The sequence below is a fragment of the Anoplophora glabripennis genome, unplaced genomic scaffold (assembly GCF_000390285.2).
Source record: "Anoplophora glabripennis isolate ALB-LARVAE unplaced genomic scaffold, Agla_2.0 scaffold791, whole genome shotgun sequence".
In the NCBI taxonomy this organism is placed as follows: Eukaryota; Metazoa; Arthropoda; class Insecta; order Coleoptera; family Cerambycidae; genus Anoplophora; species Anoplophora glabripennis.
Genome location: NW_019416867.1, coordinates 185,425 through 203,700, shown reverse-complemented (window position 1 = coordinate 203,700; position 18,276 = coordinate 185,425). Strand labels below are relative to the sequence as shown.

Genomic DNA, 18,276 nt, shown 5'->3' with positions numbered 1-18,276 from the left:
TTTTCTAACATCAATTGAAAGTGTCATTTTCGCCTAGTAGGTCCATCTGATTTTTTCACCTCGATGTCATCTATGAAATACGCCAAATGTTAATTAGTAGGTCCCCACTGATTTTTTAACCTCAATTAGAAACGTCAAATATCGTCTTGTCACTCCTGTGTGATATCTTAAACCAAAATACGAAACACGTCAAATATCAGTTAGTACGTTCCTTCTGATTTTCTAACCTCAATTAGAAACGTCAAATATCGTCTTGTCATTCCCGTGTGATATCTTAACCTAAAATACGAAACACGTCAAATATCAATTAGTACGTTCCTTCTGATTTTCTAACCTCAATTAGAAACGTCAAAAATCGCGTAGTAGGTACCGTCTGATTTCCTAACCTAAATTACGAAATACGTCAAATATCAATCAGTCTGTTCCTTCCATCGATCTATGGTTCGTTGTGATTTTCTAACCTCAATTGGAAACGTCAAATATAGTGAAATTTATTTAGACGTTTCAATCTGACATTCTTCGTGATTTTCAGATTTTCGTCGATTTGCGTTCAGGGCTGGTTGAATCTCTATTTCGCTTATAAAATGGCCGTATGTCAGTGAGAAGTCCACCCAGAAAGGTACATTTGAAAACGCGAATATAAAGTTGCAAAAATTTCATTAAGCGACGAACGAAGGGAGATGAGGCGCGGTTATGCCGCTTCGGATCTCGCGGAGAAACCCAGTCCGTCCGCCAAAATGGTAGTTTTCCAATCTGGCTTGAGCGCGTAGTGTCGTCGTTCACAGCTGAAGTAATAAACAATTTTTGTAATGTTAAATTTGCATTTTTCTAACACAAAGTCGTCTCGCAAAAGATCCACAATGAGATAACACAGATAAATAACGACATCCTATAACTTGAAAGAGTCTTTAACTCCAACTTATTCTTAACTTTTGACGTTTGGGGAGTAATAGATACGAATGCAATATAGTAAATTAACGAAGCAAATGTACTAATACAAAGGTTCAAGGGTTTAGGTACTATGGATTGGTTTAAAATTATGCTGTTTTAGAGGGCAAGTACTTACGTTTATTCGGGGGACAGGTATCGTAATCCTAGGCATGTCAAACGGTAGAGCTGCGAAAATGTAAATAACAACCTAACCTAATAATAAGAAATACCTGTATATGTCGTGGCGTAGCAATGTATTAAGGTTAAAAAAGGCCTAGTAAGGTAAAATAACGGTTCGTCGCGACCCCACAGACGTCTTTCGCGTTTGGCGTGAAATTATTTTGACATAATTAATCTGACGTTTCTAACGACGTTCCAATTTTCTCCCGGTGGGCGTGTCTTAAAGCTTCAATCTTACGGCTTGCGAAATGGTCGTCTGTCGTCGAGCAGACCCCAAAAAGAAGGCAAAATTAAATATGAAAACGCGAAAAAAACGTTACAAAAATGCCCCCGAACGACTAAGGAGGAACGACTGAGTATCTGTGCCAAGTCGCACGCCGTTTCGAGGCTCGCGAAGAAGAAATTTTATGCGGCAAAATTCACAATTTTTCGGCCTTCCTAGACAGTGCATTTTAACGTATTTACGGCCGCATTTCGAATCCCGCGTTTGATTTCGCGGAAAGTTGTACATAAAAAGTTGGAAGAAGGCACCCGGTCGACGAATATGAGTATTTTCGGCACGGTTTTAAATAAAATATCGTAGAAAATGGGGGAAATAAAAAATAAATAAGCCGTACCCGGGCGCGATTCGAGGCGATCGGCGATCGTCAGCTTGCAGCGGGAGGGCGTGTCGCACTATCGCCGTTCACACAAAAATTGGGCCGCGCCCCTCGCAGAGCCTGGGGAATTCGAAAAATTCATGGGGAAGGCGTCGAGTTAGCGCGTTCTAAATACGACGTCGCAACGCGGGAAGGACGTCGCGACGCTTCTCGCCGAGACGCCCGCCGCTTCGCGGCCCCTGGAAAGAGTCTATCGTCCGGGAGATCGGCCCTTTTTCGAGGCGATCGTGCGACGCAGACGGAGCTATCAGATTTTAATATATATTGATTTGCAGTTTTTTTGAGCCCTTCGTTCTTTAGATTTGTAAGATAAAAGGGTTAAGGAAAGACAGTCTTGGAGCTTAGTTTTAAGCTTCTAACGGTCATAATTCAGTCAAATTTTGTTCTACAAAAATTTAAAAAAAGCAACCTACAATTTCTTATTCTATCATTTTTTTTATAACTTTGTAAGTGTTTGAAATATTTTGAAAAAAGGCGATTTTTTAAAAAATTGAAAAATTTTATTCAAAAGTAAATGAAATATTTTTTAAATTTGGGCTTCTAAAATCGTTCAAATTCCCAGAATCTGCTGTTAATACATAAATAAAGTAAATTGCAGAAGGAATACGTTTAATATTTTTTTCGTCAAGTCATTAATTTTAATACCGATTTTTTTTCTCAAAAATCAAGACAATCAATTTATTTTGATTGTAACTTCATTAGTTTTCATGCTAACGACTTCCAACACCACTCAATTTAAAGGTCTTTTCAAGAACTTAGGTGTTATATAAGTTTTCCCTGAAAAACCTTTAATTTTTCCGCCACAGGACGTTGAACTTTCGATTATAGCTATCTTCGAAATTGACTTCAACTTCTGGGAGTCATAACTCGGGTTCTATACCAACTATAAAAATAAAAAAAGTAATCTCTTTGCTATTTAATTACCTTTATTTTTGCTTATGATATTTTTTTTTGATAAAACTTGTAGTTTTTGAGATATTCGCGAAAAATGGCTCAAAATCATGCATTTTTGGGGCTAAAACCGAACATGTTTAGGCGCAAATAACTCAAAAAGTATTAACAGTTCAAATTTCACGCCAATCCATTCCATCCAAAAAAATTGGTAGACAAAATACTTCAGTGACTGGACTAATTGCTATTCTGCCCGTTTGCCATGTAGCGAATTTCAAAAACAGCCTTGTCTCGCACGCGGATAACAGTTACACCTAATTCTGATACACTGTAACTGTTATGAGCACTTCGATTGTTTCTTGGAGTGGCAGTCGGACGCTCTTGGAATACTCGAAGATAAATTCCGTTCCGATAAAATTCCATCGGCGTTTCGGTGCGCCCTTTTTCCTTTTGGTCGAAGAATTACGCGGCATTACTTTGCGCGGCAGCCATCAATCATAAGGGCTTATAATTCCGCAAGGGACCCGAAGATAAACAACAATAAAAATCACATTAACATTCAGGAAGAATACGAGGGAATCGCTTATAACTCAAAGGCTCCTCCGCTTCACCGGGAAGAGGATCTGGAAATTTGAATTATCTCGTTAATATGTCCCGATGATTGAGTATGGAGAACTGCAACTGCTTAATTTAAAGAAAATCAACGGAATTTAACCTAAAACGTAGTCAAAACAACTACTACCTTGTGTGACAAGCTCATTCATTACCGAAGGATATTTTTTGTGCGTTGGCCGGTCAAAAGTGACTTGCCAAGCATTACTTTCGATTAGTCCACAAAGTTAGCGTGAAATCATCGTTAGCAGGTCTCTTGAAACATATTTTTTATGCTAAGTTTCGTCTACGCCTGCCTCTAACAGGCGTTTAATCGGTCGCTGCTTTCGACGACACAATAGGGACGAATAGGATTAGATTTAGTTGCACTTTTTAATTATTTCATATCTACCCTTTAACTAAATTTAACGTCTACACCAATTTTTGATCCCCCAGCTCCGCTACAAGACCTGGAAAAGTTGATATGCCATTAACAGCGAACTATGATATATCTCGTGGTGGGAACGGCAATCGGCGAGCGCGGTGAGAGCTGAAATAGAAGCCTTACTACTCATCGCGTCGTCTCCTAGTCGACAATCTGGTGCACGAGATTTTCACGTCGAACCCGCGTCCTCCGCGTTTGTTGTTGTGTTCGTACGAAAGAGAAACTTGTGCGAGTGCCACCTGCTTGTCGGGAATGTGGAAAATTGGTTTCAAGTCTCTGCGCGCCCTAGGAAAAGGTCGTGGACGTAGTGGTCGGCGTAGTGCCCTTTGATATTCGTGTTGTACTCTGCAGGATATTTTTTGTGCGACTTACTTTGAAGGTAACTTATATTTCGAGCGCATTTTATTGTATATTTCATAACAGTGCTTTGGAAACGGAAAAACTATAGGGTATCATAATATTCCGCGCAGACAAAATTTTAAACGCAATTCTTTGATCAAACCTAGTAAAAAGTTCATATAAATTCATCTTTGTGCTAGATGTCTGAAACTTATACCAACAACAACTTTTTTTGAGTTGAGTCTTAAGTCTAAGTTATGTTTGCAACACGCAGTCGAGAATCACGAGACGATTTCCAGTCCCTTTCTCTGTAAAACTAGACATTCTCGTTATTGCTACATTCTAACTAATAAACGTTACAAAACCTTTCGATAGGTCAAAGGTAAGTAGTAAAGGATCTTTGAAAAGGTTAAGACATGCAACCAAGAAGATAAAGTAAATAATACCTATTTATTCATGATTAAAGAAGAATTTACTGCCATAAAAGTTGCAAACAATACATATTAGATTAGTATTTTGTAGTGATTCCCTTCACTGTCGCCTCCCGACATACAAGTTAAAAGAAACGATTTTGCGGCGGCATCACGTACCTTTAGAATCGTAAAATAACTAACTTGGGCTATAGATCTACTTCGCTTCTAAAATGCTAGCAGCGGACAAGACTTCCCGCAGTCTATTTTTTTACAAGAACATAATTTATGCCCTGACTTAATTTAAAGCTGTTGTGGGCCCATATTTATTTATAATGCATTTGGAACGACACAGAACACACATTCTTTGGTGGTTCCTCGCGCGAAACTTCTCTATACTCCTTTTTTTGGCTGTCACTTCCAAAGAAAAAGTGATTTACGCTAATGCATGTTTCACATCTGACTTTCATCGTGCGGATCTACTTTGTGTTTAGTTTGTAAATTTAGAGAAATTGGGTTGCAAACAGTACTTCAACATCTACTTATGTTTCAATTATTAGCCACGATTTCTTGTTTCGTTCGGCACTTTCTACGCGGTCTTGTCTGTGCTCCTATAAATATAATTCCTTAGTAAACGCGATAAATTCTGGAAACTGGAAACGTTATAAAACTACCTACGTATCTTGTCAAAAGTTATGTTTGATTTAATTTCAGTATCATTTATTCATCATTCTAAAATTTGTGCAATCATTTCACTACATTAATAAATTGATAAATAGCAGTCTCGAATCTCGCGTTTCGTTTCCAAATCCTTTATTTCTTCCGTCTTCATTCAATTCGTCCAGTCCCCTTGACAGCCCCAATATTTTAACGCGCCTCCTTGATTGATACACTCCCTGGATATTATCTCCCATTATTAATGACCCGTAATGAATGTAATAAATTACATTTTTCGTATGCGGGTACACAGTTTGTTGTCAAATCAAAGCCCAGACGGAATATGTCAGAATACATCGCGTTTCATACATTTTTTTTTCAGGTACTGTGCTAACATAGTAACATACAAAGTTTATTTGTTCAATTTTATGGGCTAATCTCAAGATCCTAAACTGCAATTTCATCCGACGACTTTACGCTCCATTACTGTCCCGGCAGGATCAGATTCAATTGCGAATTCTGCTTTTAATTAAATTTGCATTAAGATAAAAGGACCGTAATACGATTATAATCCCTCATTGTGTGTTTGTAAACATTTAATGAAGTGAATTATCTCACAACAAGCGAACGAGTTTCGAGTTGTCTAAATGCGAAGGTCAAGGACAAGTTATAATGGAATTAAAAATATGTTTGTAATGTCGTGTGCGTCTTTTTGTGCTACAAGCAGGATTCAAAGAAACTTTTCAATATGTAAAATTGATCTGCTTAGTAGGTATAAACGGTAAAAATTGTTTTTTGTAACGTTCTATTAAGATCAAGCGTACCTACCTATCAACTGTATTAATTGTGAAATTTCCGATTAAATTATTTTTGTTATCCTTATACCGTCCTTAGTAAACTTTAAGTGTGAACAGACCCTGATCCTCAAAGAGAAGGGCACAACTAGTCGCAAAAGTTTGCCCGAAGCCGGAAACTTCTAGACGGGTTGTCATCTTGGGATAGAAGCAGTTTTTGTTGCTGGAGATACTTTTCCGTAACTTATCGACGAAACTGGTTTCCAGAGCTTCAGAGCCGTTGGATAACTTTTATAAGTATTCTCTTACTCGATTATAAGCTACGTCTGTAACTCGTTAGAAATGTAAAACAAGAAATGATGATGGTAGATATGAAACCGCCGTAAATCAAATATCTGTGTTTAATTAAATTCCTCTAAGGATTTTCTCTTAGATACTAATCTAATTTCCTAAATTGGATATTGAAAATAATCAACTTGTGTGCACAAGTGTTGCTGTAGTTTAAAATAATTTACATTTTGAGATATTCGCAGACGTTTCAGTAGAAATAAAAAAAGGGTTGTTTGCGTTTATTCTATACACACGTGTGGTTTCCACAAATTTGTCGGACATCTAACACGCCCCACATAAACATCCTCAAATCTCAATTCGGCAATTATTTATTTACTGTGGTTCCGTGATGTCAATTAGGTAATGTGTTTGTCCGCCCCCCTAACTCACCCCCTTTCTGTTACAGATCAGGTCCGACAAAGTTAAGCCGCATCGGTCCAGACCTCCGCCTAATTAAACACCCAGTGTAAACATCGAGACCGCCTTCGATATAGAACGCAAACAAGGTCGCTGGTACTTTGCCCGCCGCTTCCGAATCGTCCAAATTGAATTAGTGCGTCCGAATAACGATACCGGGGTGTTCTCGTTGATGTGCCTAATGCTGGCCGTCAGTGCTCCCCATCTGAACTGTTATGAGTATTTCGAGTGACTGAGTTCGCTTCCTGAAACTACGACCCACCACCCCGGAGACATGGAGACCGAGGAGTTGATCAAGCTGGTAGATGGGATCTACAAGGTAAGCCGAATTGCGTTGGCGCCCAAATTTACTTGGCGCCCCCCTAACAGCTGTTTTGCCATGAGCCTCCCTTTCGCGCTTAGATTTTGTACTGCGCCCCTTAGATTGAGAAAAGAATGTTTAATTAGTATTAAACATTATTTTTTTGTCGCATTTTTTTTCACTCACTAATTATTTGTAATTGTAACTTACTATATCCTAGACTAACACCTTCAAAGGCTATGAATTGGTGATTACAACTACAATTGTTTCAGGGAAAGTTAAGTATTTAGAGGTCGTGCTTATCTACAACAATGTTTAAACTTGACAAGTGAATCATAACGGGGCAATGATCGTGAAAATTTGAAGAATGTTTCGTTCAAATAAACCAATTCAAATCGGATTCAAGTTGAATTCGTGCGGTTCCTTTAAAAATTTACTGTTTGTTCATTTATAAACAGTTTCAATTCTCTATCCATTACGCGTCGCTAAAATCATGGCAGATGACCTTCTGCGTAACAATTTTGAGTTCAATGCCTTTTCTTGCCGATAATTGGGGACATAAATAACATTTGCATGTAAAAATGTTCATATGCGAGATATATTCTTGCGTTTTTGGAGGTCAGACAATTGAAGAAAAACACAGTGAAGTCATCCCACCTTTTTATTAAGTTATTATTCGGATCCCATCGGTATTCCCATCATGCAATGACACGACGGCGGAGTTCGATAACAATCAAAGCACCGAGGTATAAAAAGGACTTCTTGTTCGAAAAGTGCAAGGCTCGCCTTTGTTTACCTACAAAATTCGTCGTTTGGTAAATACCGCACGTTAAGCCGGTTTAAATTCTTCTGTAAAACTGAAACGGCCTAATTGAAGGTCCTGACCTTCCACCGATTGACATCCAGAGGCCCCTGCTGGTGTCTCGAACGGTTCAAGCCTGGGAAGATACTCCGCTGATATAATTCGAGCTCTTCTGTTGCTTGGAATGTTTATGGTTATGTAACCAGCGCCAGTCACTTTCACTTTTCCAGGAAGGTTACGGAAACGACCCCAGGAAAAATGTAAAACGCTCGAAGAAAGCCGCACAGTATGCTAATTTTGTCGGTAATGTTAAATACGTGAACCATAAATATGTTTAGTAATAAGATATATTTTGAAATGAATTCCGGTATCGTTGCAAGAATATTTTCATAAAAAAATGATTTCCGCGTCTATACGCATACAAAAACATTACACAACAGGGGCAATAAATATCTCACAAGTGTTCACTTGTTATTGGGCACAATTAAATAAAATTAACAAGAATTCAGCGATATTTTGAAGATTCATTATAGCTATCTGTATTAAAATAGCGAAAATAGCTAACGTAATCTTTTGTGTGACCTGATATATGATCCTAGCATTTAAATATTAAATTTAATCGAAGTATCTACCATCGCGAACGTAGCAATAAATCATATGCAATTTAATATTACACAAAATGAACATAGCGAACATATTACATAATAGATATAACGAACATAGCTAACAGCGTTCTGTGTGACTTAGCATTTCTAACAATCCTAACATTAAAAAATTAAATGTCTCTGAGGCACTGCAGCATGTACCATTGCGAACGTAGCAAACATACCGTGCGCTATCTTTATCTCTATCTTTAATAGCATCATAGCTATACTGAACATAGCGAACATAGCTAACGTTATTTTTAATTCACCCAATGAACAAAGCGAACGTTATTTTTAATTCACCCAATGAACATAGCGAACATAGCTAATGCTATTTTTAACTCGCTTATTGAACATAGCGAACGTAGCTAGCTTTGTAAAGGCCTAGCATAAGAGATGTATTTATTGAATTAGGTACCGAACAGAATACATCGTGAGGAATTATTCGCGAATTTCCTTTAACCCGGCGTCCGTATCTTCAGAACCACCCATAACCCATAAATTAACCGCCACCAATAATTATCCTTTCCGGTAACATCCCACCCCTTTTAAAAAATCCTTGAGACGCCGCGTTGCCCGTTATTTATTACCCCGATATCGCTCGCAGCATCCATCCTCCCGGTTTATCAGAGACTCGCATACTGGCATCGCGGATTTTTTCCCATAAAAACTCGGCCAACCTTGATTTCCACCGGACGGGCCGGAGAACATCCAGTCGGCCGGTGTGTCGGCTGTGATCCGGCCGATTGTGGGATTGTGACGGTGATGAGTTCGTGTCGAAGGCCGGCGCATTTTAACGAGGTGTTTATGCGCGTTGTGATTTCTTACTTGTTATTTAGATGCCGCGGGAATCGTGCATTATTTAATTATAGAGTGGGCATCGTCTCTGTGTAAATATTAAATCCTAGAAGATGCGCTATTACGATTTGTTTGTTATTTTGTTGTTGCTTTTGCTTTCGAGAAGAAATCACAATACTATGCTGTAGAAAAATTGCGTTTCAGACAGAAATGTTTCAATTTTCTGAGAGTCGAGTGTTTGGGGGTATTCGTCTGTAATTAAACTTTTGCAGTCATAAATGTTAAATAACGCATTAAATTATAATGATTACACCAAACAACAAATGAACATATTTGAATAAAAATGGATACCACTCCAGTTATGTCTGTGATTAAGGTTAAACGACGCGGAACCGTACAATTCTATTCCATTATGTCTTCGAGAAAGAAGTGCGATTATTCATATTTATTTCTATAAATAGACCCTTTTTCATCAACGGAACAAGTCTCTGGAACTTAATTTTTCATGTAAATTCAAACATTACCATATTAAATTGTTTATATTTTTAAAGGAATCGGCGGAGCGTGAATTGTTATATCTAATTCGATTCTTCCGAGCGTTAACTAAGAAAAACACTTACCGTTAGTGTTGGCTCGATTTTGTATCTTGAGAATTCAAAATAATAAACTGGTTTTGTCGGATATTGTCTGAAATGTGGTAGTTTAATATAAACATACGTCAAGCTAATGTTTCGAAATTTGTTTCTGTTTTCGATCTTAAAACTTTTAATCAAAATGGTCGAAAATCGAATAATTATTTGTTATTGAAGGTTTTCAATCATTTTTATTCAAAGTTGTAAGAACGAAAACAGAAAAATTATTAGAAATTAGAAATGGTGTAACGAAATCGCGAACAATTATATAAGTACTTACTTTTCTCAGTGTGAGATATTTCTGGTTAGGCAGAACTGAGTTTATAAAATCAACCACTGTTTCTTTTAGTGCGATCTGTTTAATTTCTTTCTCTTTTCAACATGACGGAAATACCCAATTAAATAAAAAAATAATAAAAAACCTGATGTTATCAGATTTGATATGACATTCACATGAGCATAAACAAACATAAATAATACCTGTGACATTATTGCTGCTGAATTTATTTTATGTGAATGGGAATTGTTAATTTAATATCACGATCACCTTTGTCCAGTCAAGAGTGTGGAATTGCTAAATCTACTTTAAAGAATTTTACAGGACTGTTTCAAATAAAATAAATTTGTTGATTTGTTTGATGAATAAACAAAAATATAAATTCACCAAACCTAAATATCGACTGTTATCATTATCAACTAACTGCGCACCCATTTACTCTGTTGGCGTTAACGTCAGTGGCTCCGTCTTTGAAGATAACGATAATGGCTAGATGCTTCGTTAATTTCCTATACAGATGTGTATACTTACTTCAACTTTCCCTCGTTTAAAGATTACCCGCTATAATGATGACAAAGTTCATTAAAGGGATTCGGAAAAAAGGGCTTTTGTGACATTCTATCTGTTATATGGTATAAAACAGCCATTAAAAAGGATAATTTGTTTTTAAACAATACTTAACAGCCTGCAATTCATAAATGACGATGATAAAACTTTTGATTAAATTAAAACAAAAAATAATAACTTCTTTGATTTAATTACGTGATACTTATTCTTGTTTAATGGAAACCTGTCAGCGTAGTACGTTTACCTCGTGCTCATTTCATTGTAAAAGGATTAAATAGTCGATGGACGTCGTTAATTACATTAATAGGACGAAACCCTAGAGAAGACTAATGCGCGACGAGTTGGACGAAGATCAGTGGTTATCCAGAATAAAAATAAAGTTTCCCTTTGATACTTTTCGAAACTAGAATCACATAATGCCCTCTCAAAACCAATTAACCTATTTGATATTTAACAGACGGCTATAACGTCAAACCTTGCTTTAAATTATAGTCTAAAGTTTGATAATACTGCATATAACGTGTATAATTGCTTTGGTAAAACGTAAATATACGGGAAATTCGAAATTCTGCGATGAATTAAAAGTTAAACAGAACATTGTACCGATATCACGTCCTGCTCATTTATGAGCTTGTACAAGACACATTTCTCTTATTACATTTACAATTTCAGAACGTTAAGTCCACAGTTTAATTTCGAAAATAAGAAACACTCGCAAGGAGTTAGATCTGGCGATTAAGGAGGGTGAGGGAATGAACAAAGCTCGTATAATCATCATTGCACTAATATTATCCATTTGTTTATAAAATATCGTGAAAATTCCTTGTAAATTAGAAATTTAATATATACAACTTTACCTAAAATCTTTTAAACATAAACCTCTGACCAAAACGACCTTTCCTTGTGACATTCTGTATAGCCAGACGAAATAATTTACATCCAGTGAAGGCTTTTTATTTACTTTCATACGAAAAGTCTCTCTTCGTACGTGATGGAAATAGTAGATGGGGCTAATTTCATTTGTCGCTTTCTATGAAATTACGTAGCTTTTACTTTTTTTTCATTTACCCTGCGGGGCTATTTTCTTTAATTGAAGCATCATTTTTGCCTATAAATCACTTAGACATATATTCTCAAAAGGCCATATATTTTTTTCACCTAAAGTTATAGTAAGTAAAATTATATAATAGCTATAGCGTCACTTAGCGAATAGTATTATTGGTTTTACGAGCTAAGCTATCGATAATAGTCAGTGAAAGTCTGTATTATAAAAACTATTAAGAAATAAATATGTATTACATAAATTTTAAACAGTATATGTTTTTTGAAATATAAATGTGTAAATCAAAGGTCAAAAAACGCAACTATGTTACTTATTTTTACTGTTTTCATGTTTGATTTTGACAAATCTGTCACAGATCCTGCTCCAATATTTACAAACATGTTTCTACTAATTAACACTAGTTTTTTAAATAAAAATGGTGCTCGTGGCGATCGGGGGGAATTCTATCGGTGCACACTCGAATTTGACTCGATGTCAAATCAAATATTCATATATTCCAAACCCAAGTACTTTTCCTTTCTATTCCCAACAAGGAGCCCACACTCCACACCCTTACTTTTCGTTCCTACGCGTACAATTCGCTCACAATGACGAATATATTATCGGCTTTTTTTCCCAGCACAATCAAGCGAGCGACGATAAATAAATCGCGGGGGTATTTTTCTAGATTGAGTGTAACGGGGGGATCAGAAACAACGTTCGTTACTACGGAACTGTTTTCCTAAAGTAAAAAAATTGTGAGTGAGTGTTATCCTATCGACACAACTTGTTTTAAAATTATTGCGAGACAGATATTAATCATAGTGTGGCAAAAATATAGATTATTTGTACTAATGAGCTTGTTATTGCTATATTAAATGCCAAAAATAAGCTTTGGAGATCTAGGATTGGTGTATCGTATTTTCTAAAGTAAAAGTGGTGTCCGGTACAAGCCTAAAACCTGTTTCATTTTTGTTAAATTATTGGTACATAAATTCTGCGGCACCGGATGCACTAAGTGTGCTAATTATCTGTGGGAAAATCTTATCATGGGTAGTATCTATCTTAATTTTTTTATTAGATCGTTACTACTGTATTTTCGGTTCAAACTTGAAATAATTATGTCGATTCAAAAGTAATTTATTTGACAACAGAATAGAAAGGAGTAAATAATAACATATAATATACAGGGTGATTCACAAATGGTGAATGATTAGTGCTTGTCATGTCACTTAAGTAAAAGTGTTTTCGGTTTTATTCGAAAATCAGGCTTTTTTCGAAAAACATAAGAGAGTAGTAATTTGTAGAAAATTGAAAGACGAATCCGAAAATATCATGGTTGTTACCGTAAAGCAGTGGCGTACTATTTTATTTAAAAAAATTTGTCACCGCCACTGGAGCATGCAAATTTTAGGAAAAGCCCTCAGATTTGGAGAATATTTACATAAATACATGTGTCCAATTACATATTATTTCACTTACCTACTAGTTTTTAAATTATGTATTTAAAAAAAATTAAAAATATTTTCTGAAAATTAACAGCCTGTAGCTTTTTAACGAAGCGTAAGAATAAAAACCTGGCTGAGAAATACTATGGTACAAAATCATCTCAATGGCTTAGCAATGACGAGTATACACAGAAAGCTTATTTTTGACAACCATGATGATTTTATTAATAGCATAGCCCCACAAAAAAAAGTTTCGGATCTGGTATTCAGACCCATGCATTTCCATGTATTTTTTCCGCTGAATCCGAATCTACCTTCAGATTTGGCCCAACGGGTCTGAGTTTTCGGGAAAATTCAAAAAATAGGTCAAAATTCACAAGAAACGTCATTTACGATCGAAAGTTATAAAAAATCAAATTATTCTCCCAGCTCACGTATGACTTTTCACTCGTTTAATGCATGAACGACTGGATAGAAAGATGTATGAATTCATAAATGGGTGGGTGGATAAAAAGATGGAACCAGAACTCTGCAACACGAATTATGCCATGAAAATGGCGTTTTTAAGCATTCTGATTTATTTTCTGTATTTGAATCAAATTGGACTAGCTTGTCTGACTCTATGATGATAAATTGGAATTAAACGAGTGAAAAATCATACGTCTAGTGAGCTGGTAGAATAATTTGATTTTTTATAACTTTCGATCGTACCTAAATGACGTTTTTTGTGAATTTTGACCTGTTTTTTGAATTTTCCCGAAAACTCAGACCCGTTGGGCCAAATCTGAAGGCAGATTCGGATTCAGCGGAAAAAATACATGGAAATGCATGGGTCTGAATTGCAGGTCCGATACTTTTTTTTTGTGGGACTGTGTAATGGGTAGAAAATTTTCAAAAAATTCGTGATTATGTTTTACCTAATTTTTGTTGAATTCCTTAATTTTTTTGTTTTTTTTTTGTATTAAAAACGTTTTATTAAAAATATTTTTAAAACAAATTATTTCACTGTACCTATTTCTACCTGTAATTTATATTTCCCCCATCCTCTCTCTTATCTTGCCCCCCTCCCCCCTCTAGCTCCTTGCCTGCCGACGCCCTTGACCCGCCCTGTATACATTTGAACGATATATCGAGTGTTTACCCAAGTTTTTAATTAAACCATCGACGAATAAACGGATTACTCACAGGTTCAATTAAAAAGTTCGCGTATAAATACGGTAGTTTCGTCCGAAAAAGTGTGCTCTCGAATAAACACCGATTAACTTGGTTTAGTTCTTTTTGGGTAGCCCTGTGCGCTCGAGCGTGCAACGCCCGACAAGTATTAAAAACGAATTACCGAGTTTTTTAATTTCCCGTAATAACGCGCTAGGTAAAAGTAAACGTCGCGAACCAGGAAGGCATCAAGGTTTGGGCGTCTCCCGCCAAGACCGATTGTATGTGCGATAGATATAGGTTTTTTGCGCTTACACTGACTCACTTGGAATATGCATTGTGAAACGCCGGAAGGTCGTTTCTAACGCTGGATCGTAGGAGAACGACGGACGCTAATAAAAAGGGGCATACATGTGACATTCCTACGGCAGAAAATATCGCTTGATCGAAAATAAAATCGCGTAACATTTGGCGTTACGTAATTTTAATTAACTTTTGTAACAGTTACTTCCTCTGTTGGAAAAGGTGTAGATTACAATCTGTCCGTGTATCTGTATCAACTAATAAACTGACAACTTGCGGCAGAAATCAATTTTAACAAACGTTTTTCTACTCCTGATTATTAGATACGACTGAAACATGTGTCGAATTGATAATAGTGACTGGACACCTTCTGGATTAAGGTTTTGTTGTCGATTTTGAGATATTTCGAGGTTTCTGACGTATTTCTAGTGCTATTTTGATATATTTTGAAGGCGATTCGACCCGTTTTACCGAGTATTTTACTGTATCTCGTAGTAGGTTTGAATAATTTCCTCATACCGTGATTTAATTAATTTGAGTAATTTTTTAATGGTTCTTTTCGCATCCCAAGCCCCTCAAACGAATAAAAAAGCATTTCTGACGATCCTCCAAGCTAAGTTTTGCCCCCGGAAAAGCTCCCGCTAAAGTCTCCGTTGCGCGGCAACGATATTATTTGTTTGGAATTACGCGCAATCCGATTTTTTTCGCACTGCCAACGTTGTATAATCCGGATCGCGTCTTATGCCTTCACGCACGGAGTAAACAAGGCTTAGCACGAGCCCGAGGCGCGCCGGAGGATTATCAGCAGCTGATGTTTTTCTGGGGGACGCGGCGATATCTTCCGGAGGTGTCTCCTTTGAGGTTTACTGTAAAGTATGAGATCTTACGTATTTACGTTAAAAGGAATTTTTCTCTTATGCAAACGGAAAGAAAATTCTGTGGGTGTACACGAAGCCGTTGTTTATCGAAGATGGGTTCTCAAATAGAATAAGCCGTGAACTTTATTGTATTTTTGTAATAAGGATTTTGCAGTTTGGAATGTAGAAGAACAACAAGCGTCACATCAACGCCTTTTAAACGAATTAACGATCAGTTATTAATTTATTGGTTCTGCTGGAACATCGTTTAAAGAAAGAAATATTATGATAAGTAAAAAAAAATGTTAAACGCACATTAATTGATAATTATATCGAAGGTCGTTGCAGGTGCCCAACGAATACAAGTCTATGTCTGTCATGCAGCATTAATAAAAATGACGTCGTTAGGAACGTTCTGCTATTCCAGCATCACATTGTTACTTTCGCAGTCGTGTAAGCAATAAAAGAGAGACGAGTCGGCACGTTGTTGTTTTAAATTCGAAATGTTGTATGTCATAACAAGTATTTATACACCGAAGTAGATGCGAATACACACAGTCGCTATAAACAACTTCGTTTTGTTTGCATTTTCGTACCATGAGACGAAGTATGTTTGCTTTTTGATTCGCGTACATATTTTATGAAGCAATAAACAACATGCAAATCAAATCTCAGCATAACGTATACTTTTTCGTTTAACAATTTTATTATTTATTACACTCCAGGTTTTCGCTCAACTTTCCAGTTGGAATCGCCCTACGCAGAACTAATCCCGGCCAGAATAAACGGAAAACAACTTCTCCGAAAAAATCAAACTGGGGAAACGCAGTAGAAAATCAGAGTATCACGTGAAACTACAAGTCCATCACCCTTTCTAGGCTACTACAATCTAAAAATGAGCAAAATCCAAAGATGCCAATTATCTAAAAGTTCGGCGTACTTCGGTACAGGATCGAAGAGCGCCAGAAGAAAGGGCCCTAGCCGGCGGGGCCCAGCCAGGACAAAAGGAGGTCCCACAAAGCGCCTACACCGGCCGTATTTGCGGTCGGGGTAGACGACGGATGGGGCCCACCTACGAAGGCTGTCCAGGCCTACACGAGATGAGGCAGGATAAAGAGGGATTATCTCCCTCGATCCCAAATCATTGAGGCCAATTTCTAGCCATGGAACAATGGCGGTACAGGACCTATCGAGGAATGAGATTGAATGTCCACAAATTACAAACGAAAATCCTTCTTCTTTTTGTCGATTTAGTGAAATATTGACCGTTTTTTAAAAACAAATTATGGAATCCAAGACAAAAGCACCCCTTCCCCTTCTAATTCATCATTTGCTCTTTTCTAATTGCGCACTTTCGTTCTATTAAGGTTTAAAAAATGGCCAAGAATTTGTTTAGGGGAATCACTGACTAAATTAATCCCTCGCGCGCTGGTTCCCTTCCGGAAGGCCCGACTCCTCAACCGTCTTAATAAAGTTTACAGGAAAGAATGAAATATTATCATAAAGGATCTGCTCTCGTTTGTTAAATGACTTCTTCTTGCAAATAACAACTACTCGATTAATAACCAGCGCTCGGGAGCGGCGCTACCGACTTCAGACGGTTTTATTCTCCAATTAACATCCGCGGGGTAGTTAATATCTTCGCTGCTCTCCCATTGATTAACAGCGTCGTTCCTGTTCGGCTAATTTCGTTTTATTGCCCTCCCGCCAGGTGGGCGCATTAATTTTCCGGGGGTACTTAGTATCCGGAAGCCAAATGGGGCGCGTTACTTCATCAAAGGTTTTTCAGATGCCGAAAAAAAAAATTAAATAAAATACTATGGGTTATAAAAGATAAAAAGTTGATTGTGCCCTTCCACGAATTGAAGGTGTTTTATTTCTCTTTAGTGGTGTTGTTTCAACATTTCCAAGAATCACATATAAAAGTCTTGGTCTGATTTTAAGACCGACCGAACGTTTTATATCAGTTTTATCTGCAGCAGTAAAACCTAAATTTGTATGGGTAATTATACAAGTTAAAAATGCAGTGGCGTCTAAAATATCTCGCGAAGTTTAATAAAACTCGTAAAAAGTTTCTTAGAAATACACTAGTACACAAGGCAAATAAAATTTTTAGTCGAAAAAATTCCTATCCGCGAGATTATTGTAAAATTGTCTACAGGAACATAATACAAGACATCTCTCATCTCGCGAGTCAAAAAATTTTAATAGCTAACTTTTCTATTTAAACAAATAAGTGAGGAATTTTTTCATTTTGCAGAGAAAACCATCACTTTTAGCGAAAAGTGACTCACAGACAATTTGTAGGGAATAAAATTATCTATAAAATGAGACTTGTAAATTAAAATCGGTTAATAAACAAAAAAGTTATTGCACAAAAAACGCCCACTTTTTAATTTGTTTATAACTATCGCTTTTATTGTTAAAATTTTATAAAACCTATGACAAGTTGAGGGTTTTGTCAAACTTTAAAAGGTCTTAACTTTTGCGCTGTATGTGCAATAGTTTTCGCACAATTCAATTTGTTTATAATGGAGGCTCCAAAAGTTATGAACTTTGTACAGGCGTTAATTTTCAGCCAAACATGATTCTGAAAGCGTCATTGTAATCTTAAAGACGTAATTAAGCGACCTATTAAAAAAATATTTCCGTTTATTTGACATTAACATTCTCAAATTGTGCATTAAAAAACGTGCGTTTTTCGCTTATAAATAATTTGAATAAAATTGTTGCTATTTATGCTACCTCAAAGAAAATAGATTCAATGGATAGCTGTCAAATAAATACAATTTTTTTTAAAGTACCCTCTA

At 36.6% G+C, this 18,276-nt stretch overlaps 1 protein-coding gene across 1 annotated transcript in view; it reads left to right on the top strand.

The window, feature by feature from the left end:
- The first annotated feature begins 3,832 nt into the window (after positions 1–3,832).
- Positions 3,833–18,276, top strand: part of LOC108915465 (putative uncharacterized protein DDB_G0282133) — an 87,877-nt gene continuing 73,433 nt past the window's right edge. The window contains exons 1-2 of the mRNA XM_018721500.1: positions 3,833–4,075; positions 6,633–6,962. Of these exons, the coding sequence (XP_018577016.1) occupies positions 6,918–6,962 (45 nt within the window). The 5' untranslated portion in view covers positions 3,833–4,075; positions 6,633–6,917. The remainder of the gene's footprint in view (positions 4,076–6,632; positions 6,963–18,276) is intronic.